The following is a 22,323-nucleotide window of genomic DNA, read 5'->3' as shown; positions in this document are numbered from 1 at the left end:
CCACTGACTCTCAGTCAAGAGAAGGGAAAACTAAGAGTTCCCACTCATTCCACTTCACTTCAGATTTGGAGCATCAGTAAGAAATCTCAAGACTAAAAGATCCCACATGCCGCAACAAAGATCCCACACACGGCAACAAAGGTCCCGCGTGCTGCAACTAAGACCTGGCGCAGCTAAATAAATAAATAAATATTTAAAAAGAAAGAAATCTTAAGATCTGCCTACTCACACACGTCTCTTGGAAGGAGGCAGGCAGAGCCAAGAGTGCACCCCCAAGCCTCCGTTTTTCCCTTAGCTGCTACTCTTTCCCCCGAAAATGGCATTAGCTCATGCATCTTTCCTTGTTTGGTTGTTGCTGAGAAATTTCTTCCATGTGTTTATGATTCTGTGTTCATTTCCTTTAATGGCAGGAGATATTAATCTAGCTTCATTCTACCAATTTTATGTCTAATTCATCTTTTGGTCTCCCATGGCGCCTAAGCACACTACCTTGTGTTTAGTAAGTACACAAGGAATAACTGGAATTTAATTTAGTGAAAAATCTTTCCTATAATATTTTCAGTCCATTCATGACCTTAAATTAGATTCAAATATTTTATCCAGCATGCTCTAATCAATTTTTTTAAAAAGTACACCTTCATGCACAGTGAAATTGAAAATGTACTTCAGCTGAATAATCTCGTGTACACATGCAAAAGATGACAATGTACCTGTTAATAGTACCACCTGCTTTCCCAGAAAGGAAGAGAAGGAGAGAAAAGAGGGGAGGAGAACACATTTTCTGCATACATTAAAAGCAACCATACCCGTGAAGCAATTACAGGTTTATTCCTAAAGTCTTACAGTTAATAAGGTGGGACACCAGATATCAGTAAGGCTTTGTCAAGTAAGTGTCTATCAACAGATAAACGGATAAAGAAGATGTGGTATGTATATGTACAAAATGGAATAGTACTCAGCCATAAAAAAGAACGAAATGTTGCCATTTGCAGCACCATGGATGAACCTGGAGGGTACTATGCTCAGTTAAGTCAGAGAAAGGTCAGTACTGCATGTTTTCACTTGTATGTGGAATCTAAACAATGAAATAAGTGAATGAATATAACAAAACAGAAACAGAATCATAGATACAGAGAACAAATTAGTGGTTACCAGTGGGGAGAGGGCTGAAAGGAAGGGCATGATAGGGGAAGGGGATTAAGAGATATAGACTACTAGGTATAAAATAAATAAGACTCAAGGATGTAATATACAGCACAGGGAATACAACCAATATTTTATAATAACTTTAAGTGGAGTATAGTCTACAAAAATATCGAATCACTATGTTGTACACCTGAAAGTAATACAACACTGTGAATCAACTATACTTGATTTAAAAATTTTTTGTAAGTGTTATCAGGGAAAAAGTAATAAATACCCATTATCTTGAAAAATTGATTAAAAACTTCATGAAAGAAACTACCATTTAATCCTAAATTCAGAAAACACAGTAATAATTTCCAGTGTTTATTAAATTTATTGAAAGATATGCATTTTCTGACATTGATCTGCTGAATCTCAGCTTCTTAGTATCTTTATCCAAAACACTAACCTCTAAAATTTTTTTATCCTCTTACTTCATTATGCTTAGAAATTTCCCAACAAAATATTATTCATTTATATTACTGCCTATTTACTAATTTCCTTCAGATTTTTACAAAGCCCCAAATCAATGACTAAATGAAAACATGTTCCAATTTACTGAGTGGAAATAAAGCAGCAGATGTAGCAACCGAAAGCTTCAAGGAACAGAAAGCCGATTCTTTGGGGGAATAAAACTTGGAATAACTTCAGCTGTGGAAAAGGGCTCCCATTCCCCCAAACTAGGAATATTTTATGAAAAAAATAAAAGCATTCAAATGCCAAAGGAAAAAAAACCCTTAAAGGATGGAAAATGTTGAAAGAAGCCTGCCTGTGGGACCTACACTTTTAAGTATCATTCAAGTAGAGAGTTGGCCATATGCAAAGCTTCAAGGATTTCATCAGTTAAGGATCATTCCTCTTCTCGGCAAGTTTATAAAAATGGCTATTTCTTTGTAAAAGAAATTGTTCTTTCTTTCTCTCCTTTCTAATCACAAAAGCATGTGTGAGCCTATGCCTGCCCCCTGATCACCCAGTTACACATAGTGATGGGTTCACTATGTCATATACACCTATATATATATGATGAAGTGTGTGCCAGGAGTACCTTTCCAACAATACCTGCCTTGATCCCCTGATAATGACCAACTTACTCTAAAAAAAATAAAAGATCATTAAATTCTCTGTTAAGCGGAATAATTTTTTCACCAGTTAAAAGAGATGTACTTACATATGCCTTGGAACTGTTCAAGAAGGAAAATACTAATGATTGCGTTTGGAAAAGTAATGAGATCAAATTCCATTCTTTCATTTTACAGATGAGAAAATTAAAGTCTGGGGCAGTAAAATGACATCATCAAGGTCACAAGGCTACTGTGATGTAGCAATCAGTATCACACTTTGAACCTATAGGACAGGTAGTGGTAAACAGCAGAAGAGGGCACTGAGATGGGAAATAAGCAGCTGCAAAGGGGTTATTCTATATCCAGAGATAAGTATGTCAGAAGGCTATAAAGCAAGAATACTGAAACTAAAGGATGCTTCTGCATATGCTACACACCACAAACTCATTTAAGTAAGATGCTAAACACTACCTAAAAATGTGCCACTGCAGCAAATATTTAGCCTTCTGATTCATGTGAATGCCTCTTCACAAGCCTACATGTAACTCCCCTGCTTTAGAAAATATTCAGTGTAGTAATGGCATACAGACATACAGATCAATGAAACAGGATGGAGGGTTGCAAAATAAACCCTGATATTTACAATCAAGTGATTTTCGACCAAGATGCCAAGGCAATTCAATAGGGAAAGGAGAGTATTTTTTCAACAAATAGCGCTGGGACAAGTGGATATCTACATATAAACAGAGGAACTTAGACCCTTACCTCACACTATACACAAAAATTAAATCGAAATGGATTAGAGATGTGAATGTAAGAGCTAAAATTATAACACCTTTAGAAGCAAACAGGAGAAGATCTTCAAGACCTTGCATTGAGCAAAGATTTCTTAGCTGTGACACCAAAAGCACAATCCAATCAGGAAAGAATTCATAACTTGCATTTCATCAAAATTCAAAACTTTTCTGCTTCAAAAGACACGGTTAAGAAAATGAAAAGACAAGGCACAGACTGGGGGGAAATGTTTGCAAGTCACATGTCTGATAAAAGACTTGTATCCAGAATATACAAAGAACTCGAGAATATACAACTCAACAATAAAAAGACAAACACCCAATTTAAAAGTGAGCAAATGATTTGAGTAGATATTTCATCAAAGAAGATATAGGAATCACTAATAAGCACATGAAAAGATACTCAATATCATTAGTCATCAAGGAAATGCAAATAAAAACCACAATGAAATACCACGTCATACTTACTAGGATAGCTATAACAAAAAAGATAATAATAAGTGTTGGTGAATATGTTAAGAAATAGTAAGCATTGCTGGTGGGAATGTAAAATGGTACATGCACTTTAGAAACTAGTTTGGCAGTTTCTTTAAAAGTTAAATTTAGGGACTTCCCTGGCAGTCCAGTGGTTAAGACTCTGCGCTTCCAATGCAGGGGGCATGGGTTCGATCCCTGGTCGGGGAACTAAGATCCCACATGCTACTCGGAGAGGTCAAAAAAAAAAAAAAAAGTTAAAAATAAATGTACCATACACCCAGCAATTCCACTCCTAGGTATCTTGCCAAAAGAAATGACAACATATGTTCACACAAAGATTTTCATGCATTTAAGTCCTGACATCATTACTCATAATAGGCAAAAAGGAAAATCAACTCAGATGTCCACTGAACTGAAGAATGGATAGACAAAATGGTGTAGCCATACAATGGAATACTATTCAGCAATAAAAAGAAATGAAATACTGATACAGTTACAACATGGATGAACCTCAAAAACATTATACAAAGTAAAGGAAGCCAGACACAAAAAATCCTATACTGTATGATTCTATTTATTATGAAATGTCCAGAAAAGGCAAATCTACAGAAACAGAAAGTAGATTAGTAGTTGTCTGGGGCTGGGCATTGAGATTAACTCTAAGGCATGAAGGGATGTTACTGGGGTGCTGAAAATGTTCTAAAACTGGAATATGGTGACAGTAGCAAAATTTCATAAATTTACTAGAGATCATTGAGTTGTTCACTTAAAATGGATGAACTTTATGGTCTGCAAATTATACCTCAATAGTTGTTTTCTTTAAATTGAAGTTGATTTACAATGTTGTGTTAGTTCCCAGTGTACAGCAAAGTGATTCACTTTTTTTTTATAGATATAGATATAGATTCTTTTTCAGATTCTTTCCCATTATAGGTTATTACAAGATATTGAATATAGTTCCCTGTGCTATGCAGTAGGATCTTGTTGTTTATTCAATATATTTTTTTAAAGCTACGCATGGAGAAAAAGTATAATTAATCATATGGGAATACAGGTGAAATAAGATGGGTGAAACATAGTGATAATTATTGAAGCTACGGGTTCAGTATTCTATTCCTTTTCTCTCTCTCACACATAAGGTTTTTGATAATAACTTAATTTTTTAATCATTAAAAGAACAGATATATTCCTAACATCTCCAAGTACTTATGAAGGCGAAACTTCCTTTCCTGTCTCCCTGAAGTACCTCAGGGAAATCTGTCCAACACTGTAAATCACGTAGAAGGAAACACAGGAAAATGATATTACTTTCTTGCATATAGAGGACAACAAATTTATTCTTTAATATATTATTTAACTTTAGATATTAATTAGTGTTATTACCCATAGAAAAATAGTAAGGCATGCCCCCCAAATTAAATTAATATAGATTGCTTTCTCTGATACCAAATCTGCTGCAACAAAGATTTGAACAAAGATTTCCCATCTTCAAAGGATTCTGATGGAGAACAAAACAATTACATTCTCTGGATCTCAGTCTCCTAGCCTGTAATATGTGAGAGTTGGCCAAGATGACAAGAGAGCTCAAGTTCTCTTTTAGCACTGACTTTCTATGATTCTAGAATTTATTTGCCAGTGTTTACCAATAACTCCTTGTTCCTGCACCATGGGATATGTGACAAGGGTTAGTTAGCTCTCACATGGAGACACAGACAGAGTTAAATGACAAAAACACATAAGATTTAACTTCAGTGAAAGACAAGTTTCATTTCTCGTATTACATTTACATAAATGTATTTCTCCTAATCATTTTACTATTAAACTCCTTACATCACCAGCTCTGTGTGTGTGCACACGTGCGCGGGCACACGCATGCACACGTGAGCATGTGCACGCACGCACAGGCGTTGTGTGTTGGAAGGAAGGAAGGTAGGCAGGAAGGCAGGCAGGCAGACAGGCAACCTGGAGAAAGATTCTATTGGAATTGTCTCTTTTCCATGATGGATTTTTAAAATATGACATATAGTCAAACCAACTTTTAGTCTTAAACATTTCAAAATGAATTTGTGATAACTACTTCACACCAAAGTTTCTTAATCACTCCACAACCTTCTGCGATCCGTATTAACCCTACCATGCCAAAGGACTGCTCTGACTTCCTACAAACTCCTTCTCCCCTAGTCTCCATTCTCCTTGGCCAGTCAGCAGACTTTAGACTTCCAGTCTCCACTTATTCCTGAAATACACTCCTCCCTGGGTATGCCAGGTCATGGTACTATGTCCCTTACTGAATTCATGTACTCTAATGGCTTCAGATCCAGTTGTCAAGACAAAGGAATCTAGTGTTTACACAGAAGGTCCTGAAGGGTTTTGAGGAGGGAGGTGACACAACATAGTTGTGCTCAAAACAATTAATCCTGTTGCTCTATGAAGTAAAGAACGAAGCAAGCAAACCAGACTGGAGATTACTTAAGTAGCCTCCCAGGCAAGCGGTAATAACAGCGAGATTAGCTCGGTGCTTTGTGACCACCTAGAGGGGTGGGATAGGGAGGGTGGGAGGGAGGGAGAGGCAAGAGGGAAGAGATATGGGGATATATGTATATGTATAACTGATTCACTTTGTTATAAAGCAGAAACTAACACACCATTGTAAAGCAATTATACTCCAATAAAGATGTTAAAAAAAAAAAAAACTGAACCAAGGCAGATACCAAAGAAAGACGAACAGAATTTGACTCCAAAAATCATATCCACCCTTCAGAGATTAGCTTAACAGTGTGCACACCTCTCCCCAACACATCCACAGATCATCCGAGTTAGAAACCACCCAGACTCAGCACCCTTCTCACATGTAACTGCAGTACCGATTGGCAGGATGTGGCCATATCCATATTCCTCTTGGAATTCTCCACAGTACCAAGGATACAGTTAGGTGCTAAGTAAGTACTGGTTAAATGAATAAGACACTTTTCCTGGTCACCAGTACTGAAGTCTATTTCAGTTTTCATACAATTCTATAAACTCAAATGCATATAAGGAATTTAGTGATGTATTGACAATTAAATTATATTGTGGTACTCTTCAGCTCATTAGCATTATATGGGTCATAGGAAAATGTCCAACAATAGGAAAATGGTTAAATAAGCCATGGTCCAAGTTAATAAAGGTAAAAGAAATAAAATAAGAGTATCGCCATTTTGCAACTTCAAATGAAGTCATGGATCTAAGCAGTGGTTTGCTAGAAACAGCTCATACCAGCTTGTGAGAGCCGACTGTGCAGATCTGTCCAAACCCCACATTCAGCGACCCATCAGTAAGAGTGAAATTGGCCGTGGCAGGAATGTTTACACCATAAAAACTGATAATGGCCAGTTGTTAAATATTTACTAACACGCCACTAGATGCAGGCAATGGTGATCAATACCTGAAAAAACAATTATTTGAAAGGCTGTTGGGGATCTTTATCATAATGGATGAATCAGGCAAATACTACATGAACCCACCGATCAATCAAACATGACAAAAACAGAGGCATTAGACATTAAGAACGTCCTAATGTGATGCAGTACGAAGTACACAGTTATCACTTGGACGTCTTCCTGCCGAAAATAGAATCTGATTCTAATCAAGTCTAGATCTATCTACTCGTTTATAGGAAATACAGGAGATGGAAGAACAGAGAACAAGTCAAATACAGAACGTGGAAATGTCTACGGGGTGGATGATTTTCTTATGAATGAATGAATAGCAAGGGAGGGGTTTAAAAAGGACCCTATCAATAAAAAGAGACTTAACAGATGGCAAAACAAGTACAATGTGCATGTTGCCCTTGTTTGGATCCTGACTGGAACAAGCCACTATAAAAAAGACATACTTGAGGCAATTCAGGGAATCTGAACGCTGGCTAGATATTAGATGATATTGAGGGATTATTGCTAATTTTGTTACATATGATAAAGGCTTAGTCATTTTTTTAAAAGGCCTTATCTGTTAGAGATAATATGAAGTATTTATGTATAAAACTATACACTATCTGGGATTTGCTTCAAAATAACCCGGGGATAGGGGTTCTCTACTTTTACACACATTTGATATTTTCCACAATACGGTTTTTAACAGAGTAGCCAGTGTATAGAACACATATAAAAAGAATGACAAAATTACCAGTACTGATATGGATATATCTCCAAGAAATAATATAGTATGAAAAAGCATGGGGGAAACATGCACAGCGTGACGCCAATTATTTTAAATACAAAAAACAAAAATGATGTCATAGGTACACATATACATTAATAAGTGCACTAGAAAATGTCAGAGAAATACATTCCCAGGGGAGGACACTGGGCTTGGTGGGGATGAGGTTAAGGGACACATCTGTAATGTATGAATTTTATACACGAGAAAGTATTTTTCTATTACTCAAACGAGTTTTACAAACATTTTAAAAATAAAGGTTATACTAATATTTCCCACCCCATCCTCCAGAGATTCCAGTCCTGTTCCTCCCCACACTCCCTAGTTAAAGCACTCAGCCAGCAGGGAGGGCTGTAAAACTGGACGGTGGATCTAAAAGAGAAAGCACCCTGCCCAACGGCAGGACCAGCTGTACCCTCACCTCAGTAGGCCTCTGTAAACCTCCAGCTTTTTGTCTTTTACAGATACAAAGCATACACTGTGCTACTATAGAAACTCTCACATAACTTACTGGAAAAGAAGAAACCTCTATAAATAGAGAAAGGAACAGGAAAAGGCAAAAAGAAGCCAAAGACAGACAGTACACTGCAACCACAGCTTCGAAAGGCTGAGACTGGCCTGAGTCTGGATGAACACACTGAACACTGGCACAGACAAACCTGAAGCACCTGGACTGTATTTTTACCTCCAAAAATGTTCACCGAGCCCAACAGCCCAGTCACATCTACTTCTCTATGTTTAAATGAACTTCCAGACTTCAAATCTCATGACAAAGTGACACTATACCTTTTATAAAAGCCAACACCTTTTATCTATCAACCACTGAGAAGCCCAAGGGGAAAACTTAATGAATTCTGAGTGTGTTACTTCTCACGATAGACCCCTGCACAAACAAGACCAGGCCTGAAAGCAAGGATTCAGGTCTAGAAAATTGGAAGGCATTCCCTGGCCCTTCAAAGGCAAATGACTGCAGTAGCAGCCAATTGCCCAGGTCTGGAGATGAATCCCAGTCCTCAGCTGGCTGGTGAAGCAGGGTGAGGCCTGCAACCAACAGGAATAATAGCATTCTGCCTTCTACCCTCTCTTAAGAACTCAATCTGCAGCAGAGGCAGCTGAACAGAGAGAGACGTGCCTAGTAAATATCTGGCCAAATAGACAAGTTGGGAGAGGCAAGTAGGGTAGAGAGAAGAGAAATACTTGCCCCTTCTTGAGGCAGCAGAGCATAGGCTCCAGCATTGGACTGCATGAGTTTAAGCGTTAGCTCCACCATCAACTAGCTCCATGACCTTGGCCAAATTAACTTCTGTACCTCAATTTCTGCATCTCTAAAATAAGGATAAAACAGCATCTACCTCATTAGGATTGTTGTCAGGATAAGAGATAATGCATATAAAGTACTTTAAATGTGTCCTTTGTACAAAGTAAGCCTCGAATTCATATCAGCCATTATCACTATGATACCTAGTACTTGGTGTTAATGGAGTAGAGAGCCCAGAAACAACTCTTGCAAATAGGGAAACTTTGCTTAGGACAGAGTGGACATTGCATACTGATGGGTAAAGAATATACTATTCAATAAATGGGACTAGATCAATTGGTTTCACAAATGAGAGAAAAAGTAAAACTAGTTGCAAGCATTTAGTAATGATTCTTTCCATGTTTCCCAAACACTAAAAGGGATTTCCTCCCTGACTTATGGAAAGATTCAGGATTAGATAAACAGTTAGAAGTCCAATAATGAGTGTGTTCCCTACCTCATTATCTAAGTTAAGGATAAGATGTGCCCAGACAACAAATAGACAGGTTCAACAAAGTTACAGCATATAAGATCAATATACAAAAAACAATTATATTTCTATACACTAGCAATGAAGATTGCAAAAATGTAATTAAGAAAACAATTTCCTGGGCTTCCCTGGTGGCGCAGTGGTTAAGAATCCGCCTGCCAATGCAGGAGACATGGGTTCGAGCCCTGGTCCGGGAAGATCCCACATGCCGCGGAGCAACTAAGCCCATGCACCACAACTACTGAGCCTGCACTCTAGAGCCCGCAAGCCACAACTACTGAGCCCACATGCCACAACTACTGAAGCCTGCGTGCCTAGAGTCCGTGCTCCACACCAAGAGAAGCCACAACAATGAGAAGCCCGCACACCGCAACAAAGAGTAGCCCCCACTTGCCACAACTAGAGAAAGCCCGCACGCAGCAACGAAGACCCAACGCAGCCAATAAATAAATTAATTTTAAAAAAAAAAGAAAACAATTCCCTTTAGAATAAAATCAAAATAAATAAAATATAGTCGTTCCTCAGTATCCCTGGGGATTGGGTCCAGGACCCCCTGTGGATACAAAAATCCAAGGATGCTCAAGTCCCTTACATAAAATGATGTAATACTTGCATATAACCTATGCACATCCTCCCATATACTTTAAATCAGCTCTACATTACTTATACTACCTAATACAAACAGTTGCTGGTGCACAACAAAGTCAAACTTTGTTGTTTGGAACTTTCTGGAATTTTTGTCCCTAATATTTTCAATCCACAATTGGTTGAATCGGTGGATGCAGAAACTGAGGATACAGAGGGCTGACTGTAAGAATTTGAAGAAGTGCAAATTTGTATGCCGAAAATTACAAAACATTGTTGAATGAAACTAAATACTTAAACAAATGAAAATACATTCTTCCATTAAGACTGGAAGACATAATATTGTTAAAATCAAAAATACCATGCGTACACCATAAATATATACGATTTTTATTTGTCAATTAACCTCAATTAAGTTGGGGAAAAAATATTAAGATAGCAATACTAATCAAACTGATCTACAGATTCGATACACTCCCTAACAAAATCCCAGCTGGCTTTTTTTTTTTTAAATAAACAGAAATTGATGAGCTGATCCTAAATTTCATATGAAAATGCAAGGTACCCAGAATAACCAAAACAATCTTGGAAAAGAAGAATAAAGTGGGTAGTTATGCACTTTCCAATTTTAAAACTTATTACCATTCTGTAATAATCAAGACAGTACGGTACTGGCATAAGGATAGACATATAGATCAATGGAATAGAAATGAGAGTCCAGAAATAAACCTTTATGTTGATGGTCAATTGATTTTCAACAAGGGTACCAGGAAAATTCTACAGGGAATCAATCATTTTCTCAACAAATGGTACTGGGACAACTGAGTAGTCACATGCAAAAAAATGAATCTGGACCCCTATCTCATACCATATACAAAAATCAACTCAAATGGATCACAGACCTAAATGTGAGAGCTAAAAATATAAAACTGTTAAAAGAAAAGGGGAGTAAATTTTTGTGACCTTGAGTTAGGCAATGGTATCTTCTTTTTTTGTTTAATTTATTTATTTTATTTATTATTTATTTTTGGTTGCATTGGGCCTTTGTTGCTATGCGTGGGCTTTCTCTAGTTGTGGCGGGCGGGGGCTACTCTTCGTTGTGGTGCGCAGGCTTCTCATGGCAGTGGCTTCTCTTGTGGTGGAGCACAGGCTCTAGGTGTGCGGGTTTCAGCAGCTGTGGCACACGGGTTCAGTAGTTGTGGCTCGCGGGCTCTAGAGCACAGGCTCAGTAGTTGTGGCGCACGGGCCCAGCTGCTCTGCGGCATGTGGGATCCTCCTGGGTCAGGGCTCGAACCCGTGTCCCCTGCATTGGCAGGTGGGTTCTTAACCACTGCACCACCAGGGAAGCCTTAGGCAATGGTTTCTTAGATATGACACGAAAAGCACAAATGACAAAAGAAAAAATAGATAAAGTGGACGTCATCAAAATTAAGAACTTTTGCACTTCAAAGGTCACCATCAAAAAGCTTGAAAGAACAACCCACAAAATGAGAGAAAATATTTGTAAATCATATATCTGAAAAGGGACTTGTATCCAGAATATATAAGGAACCCTTACAACTCAACAAAAAAAGACAAATAACCCAATTTAAAAATGGGCAAAGATTCTGAATAGACATTTCTCCAAAGATGACATAAATGTAGCCAATAAGCACAGGAAAAGATGTTCAACATCATTAGTCATTAGAAAATGCAAATGAAAACCATGATAAGATATCACTTCAGACCTACTAGGATGGCTAAAATAAAAACCACAGACGATAACAAAGGTTTCAAGGATATGAAGAAATTGCAATCCTCATACATAGCTACTGAGATGGTAAACTGGTGCAGCTCCTTTGGAAAACAGTTCAGTAGTTCCTCAAAATGTTCAACAAAGAGTTAACATATAACCCAGAAATTCCACTCGCGTATATGCCCAAGAAAAAGGAAAACATATGCTTGTTTACACAAAAACTTGTACATGAATGTTCACAGCCGTATTATTCATAATAGTCAAAAGGTAGCAACAACCGAAATGTTCATCAACTGATAAATGGATGAATAAAATGTGCCATATCCATAAAATGTAATATTATTTATTCATCCATAAAAGGAATGAAGTGCTGGTTCATTCTACAACATGGATAAACCTTGCGAACACGATGCTAAGTGAAAGAAGCCCATCACAAAAGACTATATATATATATTTGTCCAGAACAGACAAATTTATAGACACAGAAAGTAGGTTAGTGATTGCCCATGGCTCTGGGGAGAGGAGCGTGGGGTGGAGAATGACTGCTAACAGGTATGGGGTGTCTTTTGGGGGTGGTGGTGAGAATGTTCTGAAATTGGACAATACTGGTGGCTGTACAACACTGTGAATACACTAAAAGCCACTGAATTGTACATTTTAAAAGGGTGAATTTTATAGAATGTGGATTATATCTCAATAAAGCTTTCATTTAAAAAAAAAAACTGTCTAGACTGACAAACTGAACCCTTGGCTGGCTATGTACTATGGACCCCAAAGTCTGGGCATGGGGCAGGAATCCCATAATGCCACTAGATTTCAAAATCCTACTAGATTTTAAAAGGGAACAAGTAGCTCTCACAGCAATGATACAATAAGGAAATCTATAAGGTCACAGCCGTCTGTGTGGCCAAATTCATGCTTTAGAAAACTTGAAAGGCAAGTTTGGTCTTGAGACCATCTCTTATTCCCAAGGTGTTTACCTTTTCTAAAGTTACAGAAAGAGGGCTTCCCTGGTGGCGCAGTAGTTAAGAATCGGCCTGTGAATACAGGGGACATGGGTTCGAGCCCTGGTCCGGGAAGATCCCACATGCCTCGGAGCAACTAAGCCCGTGCGCCACAACTACTGAGCCTGCGCTCTAGAGCCTGAGGCCACAACTACTGAAGCCCATGTGCCCAGAGCCCATGCTCCACAATGAGAGAAGCCACCGCAATGAGAAGCCCACAAACCGCAACAAAGAGGAGCCCCTGCTCGCCGCAAGTAGAGAAAGCCTGCGCACAGCAACGAAGACCCAAAGCAGCCCAAAAAATAAACAAATAAATAAAATAAAGTTGCAGAAAGAAATATTCACCTGTAGAAAACCCAGGACAGACTGCTCTCAGCTCATCACTCAATAAACACACCCCCACCACCACCAAATTAAGACAGAGCCCTTATCACAACCCTTTGCCCATCCGTACATCTCACAATGCAGGCTATGGGAAGTCCTCCAAAACTATTCCTCAGTGTTGGAGGGCCACTGAGGAGGAATCCGAAGAACATATCAGAGCCTTAAAGAACGCTCTGGAATGCTCTGTCATTTCAGCTCCATTCTAGGAGGTGGCAGCAGATTGGTTGTAAAAATACCCTGGATTCAGATTGGTAGGCAGGTTTGAGACAGATAAACTCATCCGGGAAGGCCATCTCTGGTACTCTCAGGTGCCATCTGGTCACTGCAGCTATAGAGTGAAAACTAAATTTTTTGTAGTCGGTAATATCTGTACGTGAGGCAAAACTGAAGAGATACAAATGGATATTCGATGAAAAGTAAGTTTCTCTCTTACTCCTGGGCCCCGGTCATCCTATTCTCTTCCCCACAGGCAACCACTGCTACCACTTTTTTAAGTATCCTTCCGGAAACTGTCTATACAATGAAGAACATACATATTCTGCACCAATGCCTTTCTCACTCATCTCAGATAGCTCTCCACTTAGTACACATACCTTATTCTTTTTAACAGCTTCATAAGATTCCATGATATGGATGTACCATAATTTCTTAACCATGGAGTGAACTTTTATTATCAGTGTGTCTAAAGCAGACAGAGGACATTAGCTACCCATGGGCAGATACTACCCATGGATGTGTTTTGTTTGGCCATCGTAATGGTTTTAACATGTGGCTCTCAGTGTCCTCGGCCATACGGGATGTGGTGGAAAGAGCTGTCCACCAAAATGCACTCTCCTTTCTTAAAGTAAGCGGGGTGGCACTGGGAAGTGGCGGCCCTGCCAGGGACTTCCTTTCCCACTGCCTGGCAGCTAGCTCTATCCAAGGGACTAAGATGCCCCTGTTAGATGTGTGCGGACATGATGAAGATTCTTGGTCTGAATCTCTAAAGGGATGGCTACGTCTCCCCGCCGTAATCTCTGCCCCTTCTGCCAGGCGGAGGCTCAGTGGCTGGACAGGGCTGTGTGCAGCACTGAGGCAGCTGGCCGTCACTATGGAAACCTCGGGCTGCAAACCCATGGCTTTGGAGGAGGCAGGGCAGTGTCAAGAGTGGGAGGAGGGGAGTTCCCACCCCACACAGTGAAACAGAAGGAACCCTTTTACGAGGGGGGAGAAAAGCCTTATGAAAACAACTGTTTCAGTGAGGAAAAAGAGGTTAGGATCTAAAAAGTATCGTCTTCACTGTCTGATTTTTCTTACAGGAATTTCAGTAATAAAACATGTTACGTGGCTGTAAGTATAGAGCTATAAAATCTAAACCTCACTGAGCAAGTCCCAGCTTTGACTGCCTAGATTTTGTATGCTTGCATCATCACTGCCTTAGACCTTCTTGCACATTTTTTTCCCTCCAACAGAGCAGCCACATGGGACTGTGAAAGGATGGCTCCACGGCCTGAATCAACTATGACAAAGGTGAGCTCCCTTTTCCGCACAGCGATCCTATTATGTCAACTTCTCCCTATGAAAACACACGCTTTAGGTGTAATGCCAGCACCTACCTATCTCGAGCCCTGGGATAGTCTAGACTCCTGCAAATCACATGTTCACACCCTCTTTGCAGATATCAAGGTTAAAGCCAACTGTCCCACACTGCCAGAGTTGGCCTGGTTCATTTTTATAGATTTACAATCTAAAACAATCCTTCATTATTCTTCTCCATATTATGTTACCTATCATAAATTTGAAGGCATTAATGCCACCCACTTCTGAGCTATTCCTTCCTTCCCAAGAGTCCTTTGAATGCTATCTGAATCCTACACCGAGTCTGCGGGCTCTTCTCCACTTGGTCTCTTCAGGCTCTTATCCTATTTGCTTCTCTCTCTGTATAAACATCATCACCACTATATAACAACCATCTCACCTTTTCCTCCATTTCCCTCTTTCATTCTTGCTTCTTTGCATCTTCTCTCCATCCTACTTCTTCTTCACATTATCGCTCCACTTTAGGCTACTCTGACTCAGCAACTTAGCCTCATTCACTCTGTTTTTCACAATCCTATGATTCTCATTTTTAAAAACATTAGCTTCACTTTATCCTTCCTTTTCAGCTCAAGTTCATATCTTATTTCATCGCACATTATCTTTCCCTGTTTTCTTTACCTTTCCTCGTTCTTCTATTGTTATAAACAGGATGGCCTAGGTAGAGTCTGTCGTAAGTGATAAAGTTGGCCAAAAGATGGGGTACTGGGGGCTGGAAGAACATGGTCCGCATGAAGGAGCAGGCTAGCTTAGCTTCCCCAAGGCCACCTTCACATTCCCAAGTGCTTCAGATAAGACAGGTCCAGACCCTCACAGGAAAAACGAAGAGACAAGTGGTTTCTGTGGTTAGGCAAAGAGCAGGAGCCCCGGAAGCTAAGTGTGCCTCCACACGGGCAATTCACAAAAGAAGAAATATTAACATCCAGTAACGACAGAGGAAAAGATGTTCAGGCTCACTAGGAATCAAGGAAATGCAAACATTTGTCTATCAGATAGGTAACGACTGAAAAGATGAACATTACCCAGTGCTGGTGAGGGTGTGAGGAAACACTCTCAGGCGACGTTACCAGTGGGATAAGGTCATAAGGCACAAGTTTCTGACAGCACAGTTTGGCAACCTGTATCTACACTTCAAAGGTATATGGCCTCTGACTCAGCATCTCCGACTTCAGCCCAAGAAAATAAGTAGACAAGGAAACAAAGATATAGATACGAAGTCACTAATAACCTCTACCTTGTTTATGACATGAGGGCAGAGAGAGGTTGGTGGCAGAGCCTGGGAAAGAGAGGTCCCTGCCTCTGTGGGGGCAGGCGGAGAGGAGAGAAGCAGAGAGGGAAGGGGAGGAGAGGGGAGCAGCATGTGAGCACGAGACGAGACCATGAGGAAGAGACAGAGGAGGAGATGGGGGGAGACGGGGAGAGAGAAAGCCCCACAGGGCGCAATCAACCACATCACACAGGCACGAAGAAACGACACAGCTCCATATTATGAAAGACGGTGAATCAGGAAGCTCAGGATATAGGACAGCAAGCACAGTGTGACCCAGCTTAGCTAGAGTGACACATAAAGACAAGTGTGGCAGAGGGGTGACTACGTGGGCACCACGGTTCTCACTGAGGGCGCTATGGTGACTGGTTTAGACTCTACCTCGTGCTTTCCTAGCTTGTCAGAATTTTAATAAGTAATTTCTAGCAATATGCAATACACTAAAATTCTACATAGTTTAGACAGACCCTTGGACTTTCCTGTGAGAATTAAGCCACAGGCAAACAAATTAAGTAGATAAAATGGTACCACCTGCTTTTCATAATGCAGACATGCTCTGTTTCTCATGTGATCAATTTAAACTGCTCATTAAAATTGCATTTGTGTAAACCTGTACTGGAAAGACAATGGAATTAAGCTATGAATACAGATGTCACCCACCTAGCTATTCTTTGGCATTTATCAAATGAAAATACTTTTCCCTTGAAGTCCTATCAACATCGGAGACGTAAAGAGAAGCCGTCTGAATTCAGGCTCTCCTGAAAGCAGCCCCTACCGCTGGGACTTGGGAGCAGGCATTTGATTTGGGTGTGAGGCAAGCACGACAGGGCAGGAGGGCAGCGGGCCCAGACAAGGTGTGTTAATGAAGGAGCTACTGCCACAGGTGACCACGGCTCGGTCCCTCTGCGAGCCGTCCCGGGGACTGCGAGGAACGAGTCACAGAACTGTCCCACCGGGGGTCAGGGAGTCAGGGGCTTTCCTCAGACCCCCTCTCCCCGTCGGTCTTCCGTGGGAGTGAGTGTCTAGGGGCCAAACATGGCGCTACTTGAATGACATCTATTACCTCATCAACACCCTGTAATTCTCTGGAGGGTTGGTCCTGTTTTCGAGATTAGGAATCGAGATGCAGAAAAGATTAAGCCACTTGCTGAAAATCAGATAGTTAATAAGCAGCTGAGCTGAACTCCAAATTCAGTCTTCTCTCTCCCACTCTAGGGTGCCACGTGGTGAAGGCCACGGCCCGTCCATTCTCCAGCATAGCTGGCGCTCCTCGTGGGGAGAGAGACACAGCCTGAGAGAGGGGGGCATGCTTCCAGCCTCTCTCCTTGCAAGGAAAACGTATGGAGATGGTTGCCCAGATTGTTTTAATCTTCTTGTGTCCACAGAAAAATCTTCTAGGTCATCATCCACCAGCCACGTGAAATTTTTATAGCATCATCATCCATGGCTACTCCCACCCCAAATACCAGTTACTATGAAATTACGCCAGAATTTGGATCAAAGTATGGGGGAAAATTCAAGACAAATTTTTATCTGATGAACTCATGGCAGAGAATCAAATTTCATAGACAGCTCCAGATTCTGGTATATTAAAAACCAATCTATAACTTTACTATGAGGAGAGTACTTTATTAGAACAAATAAAACATGCTGAGCTCTGCCGGGACACAGGGGTCATGCTCATGTGTGAGCCAAGGAGATTCTTTCCTTGCTTTAGTAAAAAAGATAATCATCTGCAAATCACTAGCATCTGAGGTTGGCTTGATTTAAAATGCACAGAGATACAGAAAAAGTTCTAGGAAATCATTGTATTTAGAGCTTGCCTGCATTAGTCAGTGGAAAGGCCCTTGCGGCTCCCAAAATAACACTTGGGACAGCAGCTGTACGCTAGCACCTTCACTCATGTGAAGGCATGGCTCGCATCTGCGGTTCTGCAGGCTCCCGGGAGGACAGCTCCTCTTCACAGGGAGCCAGGGGAGCAGACAGGCCGCCCCACACTCCCCGCCTCCAGCCCAGCTGTACAGCAGCTGCCCTGAGCAAGTCCCATCCCCAGAAGCCCCAGAGCAGCCCAACTGAAGGAGCCCTTGACCCAGACGCCCACACTAAACACCTAACCATCAGTCAGATTTAGAAAGCAGAGCCCCCTTCAGCATTAAGCCTGGAGGACACAGGATCTTCACCAGAAGGATAAAATGCAGAAAATTCTGGCCAGGCATTGACCACCGAGACCTTTCGCAGAAGACGGCATAAGCGTCTGAGGAAATCACAGATGGCAATCCTGGACACAAATTACCACGATGCAGAGAACAAGACCCTGGCCACGCACTCAGTGGACTGTCTGGGGAGGAAGCATTTTCATCCTCTGGGTACAGAATTTCACAATTCCTGGTCCACAGCAAGTGTGGGCAAGGCTCCAGACACACGTGATATCTATGTGCCAGCCACGTGAAGGCCGTCCGGGCCAGGTCTGCTCGTTCTCTGGACCCACAGAGGTCTCTGCAGTGACACCCAACCAATGACTCCAACAGGAAAGGGAAGGGATGGGCGCAGAGGGGCACTTCACCTGGCACACTGGGCTGGAAGACTTTATTCAGATCCAAGGAGGAGGCTCTGGAATGGGTTTTCTGTGGCCGCGGTGGCGGGGTGGGAGGGTCCTCGCCCCTCTTCATGGCCTCTTCTATGGAGGTGCTAGAGTAGGATCTGCAGCAAAATAAGGGAAGGTCAGAAGGCACACAGCAAAGCTTTACTCTCTGAAATTGGGCCGAAACAGAAAATACCCACAAAAGGCAAAGCGACTGCCAAGGCTTGCTGAGTTCCCGGAGCGGCCAGGCACGCTGCTGCCCCCTGGATGCCACACCAGCTGCAACAAGCGCCCGACCCCCAACCCTGAGTCACAACCTTTTTTAACCTCTTTGCTCTTATTATACCTTAGACCTAAACTTACCCCAGAGGGAACGCTTTCTGTAAATTCAAATCCATTTCGATTGGAATTGTTAATAAGAATAACACGTAAACCCTTCCACTTAGGTACTTCCATACTTCAGTAGAAGGGCTTCATGGTATTAACTGACCGCAGAACTCTTCTGTTTACATGCAAACGTGATAACAGGCACATATGGAACTGGGACAGATAAGCTGAGAGCAAGAATCAAATGTTCAACGGAATATGCCACAAATGAAATTCAGGAGAGGAAAACACACATCAGTCAGGTTGAGGGGCCTTGGTTGTCTCACCATGAGAAATACAGGTTTGGGGAAATTTTCAAAGCAAAGGCCTCCTCTTAACCTCTCTCAATCTGTAAGAAGGCAGGAGCTAACTAGGCAGTTTCAGAGATTATAACTCCAATTCACAGCATTTAATGAAAAAGGAACTAAGTAAGTTGCTACAGGTCACAAAGCTAGAAGGTTACATAGGTTTCATTCAAATTCCAGTCTCAGTTTCTAAATTGTATCTTTAAAATGTTCTGAGACTGCCTGCCTATGAACCAGGGAAGAAAACTTGGGGCACAGCTAGACTATATAGTAGAGCCCTACTTATTTTCTAAATTAATTCAACTCAGTACATTACTCTATCGCTTAGGAATAAGTTTGTGGATGAATTCCCAATATGATTTTCTAAGAAGCTCATGTGTACATCTTATGTCTGTTCTATTCAGCTTTTGAGCTAACTTCCTGTCAAAGAAGAAAATGACCTTTGAGTCAGAGATGTGTCCTACAGATAAATTAACCTCAGAAAAGTGTCTTGGTATTTAGCTATTACAGTGGCACTCAGGAAATTAGAATCTATCCATTACTATTAAGCAACTTCAGTTCTTGGTAAAGTTGGTTTTGACATAGCAAGTTCTTATTTTCCTGAATAACTTCCTCAAGGTTTCTTTGTGGTAGTCCAGAGTTTTTTTGTCATGCAAGGTTGCAATCTTTAATAAAGCCACCATAATGGCATGTGAAATGCTCTGGGGTGGTCCCTGTAACACAACTGGCAAGACAGGCAAGGCAAAGGCAGGCAGGAACTAGCAGGAACGGTGCTCTGATCCTTTCAACCAGAATAAAAAGGAACCCATAGAAAAGGACAACAAAGTTTTCAAATGGGAACTCTTGATTTAAAAAGGAAATTAGAGACCCTGGCTAGAAAGAACTTTCTATGCCAGATACAGCTCTAGTGACATTTTTCACTCAAGAAAGAGAAAATAATGTGTACGTGTATAAATCATGTGTGTGCATGTGTATATATACACACATACATATACTTGAGCACACAATCTCATACTACATCTTATTCCATTTTACTTCCATATATAACCTGTGTATTTGTATTTTTATATGGAAAGTTAAATGAATATCCAATAAGTGATACAGTAAAACTATGACTGCAACCAATTAAAACATAAATGTGCAGGGAAATCAACAAAATGATGAATGTAGCAGTGTTAGAAGGGTGATTTCCCTTTCCCTTACATTTCTACACGGCTTTATTATTCTAAAAAGGAGGATTAAAGTAATTTAATTCTCACGGTCTCAGTGAGGACCCAGTTGGGTGTAGCAAAAATAAAAACATCCAAATTAGACCAAGAGACCAATCCCTAAAAGAATAATATATAAAATTTAGCAGAGATATTAATAATAGAATATGTGACTGACATTTTGTCATTTCACTCGCTTTGAGAGGAAGCCAGCAGAAGTAAAAACTGTGAGGTTCAATTTCTGCCATTCAGAGAAGGGTTTGCCTACTATGAAGGCAGATAAATGTTACTATTCCTACATCCTAAAGCCAGCACGGACTAACCTGTAAAAGATCCATTCATCCTTCAAAAACAGGATGAGTAAATGCGGTGGCCATAGAGAGAAACAGGAACTATAACTTCTTTTCCTACCAAAATGAATTAGTGTACCTATTATTTTAAAAAATATGAACACAGATATCTGTACCTTCTACAAACAAGGAAACAAAACTCTAACTTGGAAAATCCAGACATAAAAGATAAACTGAGGGGTAACTCTCTGACTTACAAGGAGACGAGAGTTCCTTAAATTGGCAATATTGCAAGCATACAAAATATGATCAGATTTAAATTCACTTTCTCAGGAATACATGTAGCAGCCAAAGGAGGAAAAAAGTCACTAAGAGCCAAAGCAAAACTTGGCAAACACACACGTAGCATCCTGTCTCCCACTGCAGTCTACTGGTAAAGAGCGGTCTCAACACCATTTCCCCTCTTCGAGATTCTAGTATTTCTATGAGAGTCTGTATTTCTCTTCGTTCCTCCCTTCTGATGTCTGATGTCAACCACAGCACTGCCTTACTGGCTCTCCCTCTTCTACTAACCTCAACTGACTTAAAAACTGTGAAGCTGAGAAGAGGCTCTAAGAGGACGAAACAGTCCACAAACACTGCTTACCTGAAGTTTCGAGCCGCACTGAAATCGCCGAAGCATTTTAGTTCCCTACTCTAGATTTTATCCCCCAGACTTCCTATTTCTTGGTGTTCACCTTGTCATGATAGGACATCTCAGTGTTAGTTACCTTTTAACCATATTTCCCTCTTTCCAAAGCTACTTTCCCCCTATTCGTTATCATCCTGCAGCAACCGGGTCACATCACATCACCCCTTCTTTGTGTCAGGTGGCCAGAGAGCAGCAGCCCCTCTCCCAGCACCAACAAACACAGAAACTAAGCGCCTCCCCAGCAGCACTGCGGGCTCCAGTCAGGCCCCTCATGACGAGTGAACTCACCCTCATCCTGAGCTTCAAATTGAAGGGAAAAGATTTGGGGTTGGGAGGTTTGTTTCTAGTCAGGGACATGGCACAAAGGGCATTCAAGCAGAAGTTAAACAAACACTACCTGGATCTTGGTCTTGCTTTGAGACTGTTGGAATCCTTAGGAGTGGCTGAAACAAAGATTAGTTGTTGTTTGCTTGGGTTTCATGTCTGCAGTTAAACAAGTTTTAAGCAGCACCTGGGCTAGTACAGAACACATCAACAGGTAAACATGAGGTACAGGTATCCGTGTGGAAAACTTGACCGCTTCCACATTTTCGTGATTCCATAATTGTATTTCTAAAGCTAAAGGCACAATTAAGAAGAAAGAAAAACCAACATATTTTTCCTTTCATCAGAGCATTAGCCACGAAGCCATTCTCAAATCGAAGTTGATTAATGAACAAATTCCAGCCTAAAAGACAACTCTCTCAAGAGGTTATCTATTTATACAATGATGGGTTCAGACTTGAGGGTTTCTTGGTCTATCATGATAGCCTAGTAATAATAGATTTTGAA

The 22,323-nt window shown here is 40.8% G+C and overlaps 1 protein-coding gene across 11 annotated transcripts in view; it reads right to left on the bottom strand.

Annotated features, from left to right (window-relative positions):
* The window catches only part of REPS2 (RALBP1 associated Eps domain containing 2), a 226,399-nt gene that overhangs the window by 74,870 nt on the left and 129,206 nt on the right, over nucleotides 1–22,323 (bottom strand). For 6 of the 11 annotated variants that reach the window (XM_082375642.1, XM_082375646.1, XM_082375647.1 and 3 more), the window contains 2 exons: nucleotides 21,890–21,935; nucleotides 18,615–18,751 (listed from right to left, as the gene is read on the bottom strand). The exons of the other annotated variants lie outside the window; for them this stretch is intronic. In XM_082375642.1, the coding sequence (XP_082231768.1) occupies nucleotides 18,615–18,751; nucleotides 21,890–21,935 (183 nt within the window). The remainder of the gene's footprint in view (nucleotides 1–18,614; nucleotides 18,752–21,889; nucleotides 21,936–22,323) is intronic. 11 annotated transcript variants of the gene reach the window in all.

This window comes from Balaenoptera borealis (genome assembly GCF_965194805.1).
Source record: "Balaenoptera borealis genome assembly, chromosome: X".
NCBI lineage: Eukaryota > Metazoa > Chordata > Mammalia > Artiodactyla > Balaenopteridae > Balaenoptera > Balaenoptera borealis.
This window is presented reverse-complemented; position numbering and strand designations above follow the sequence as displayed.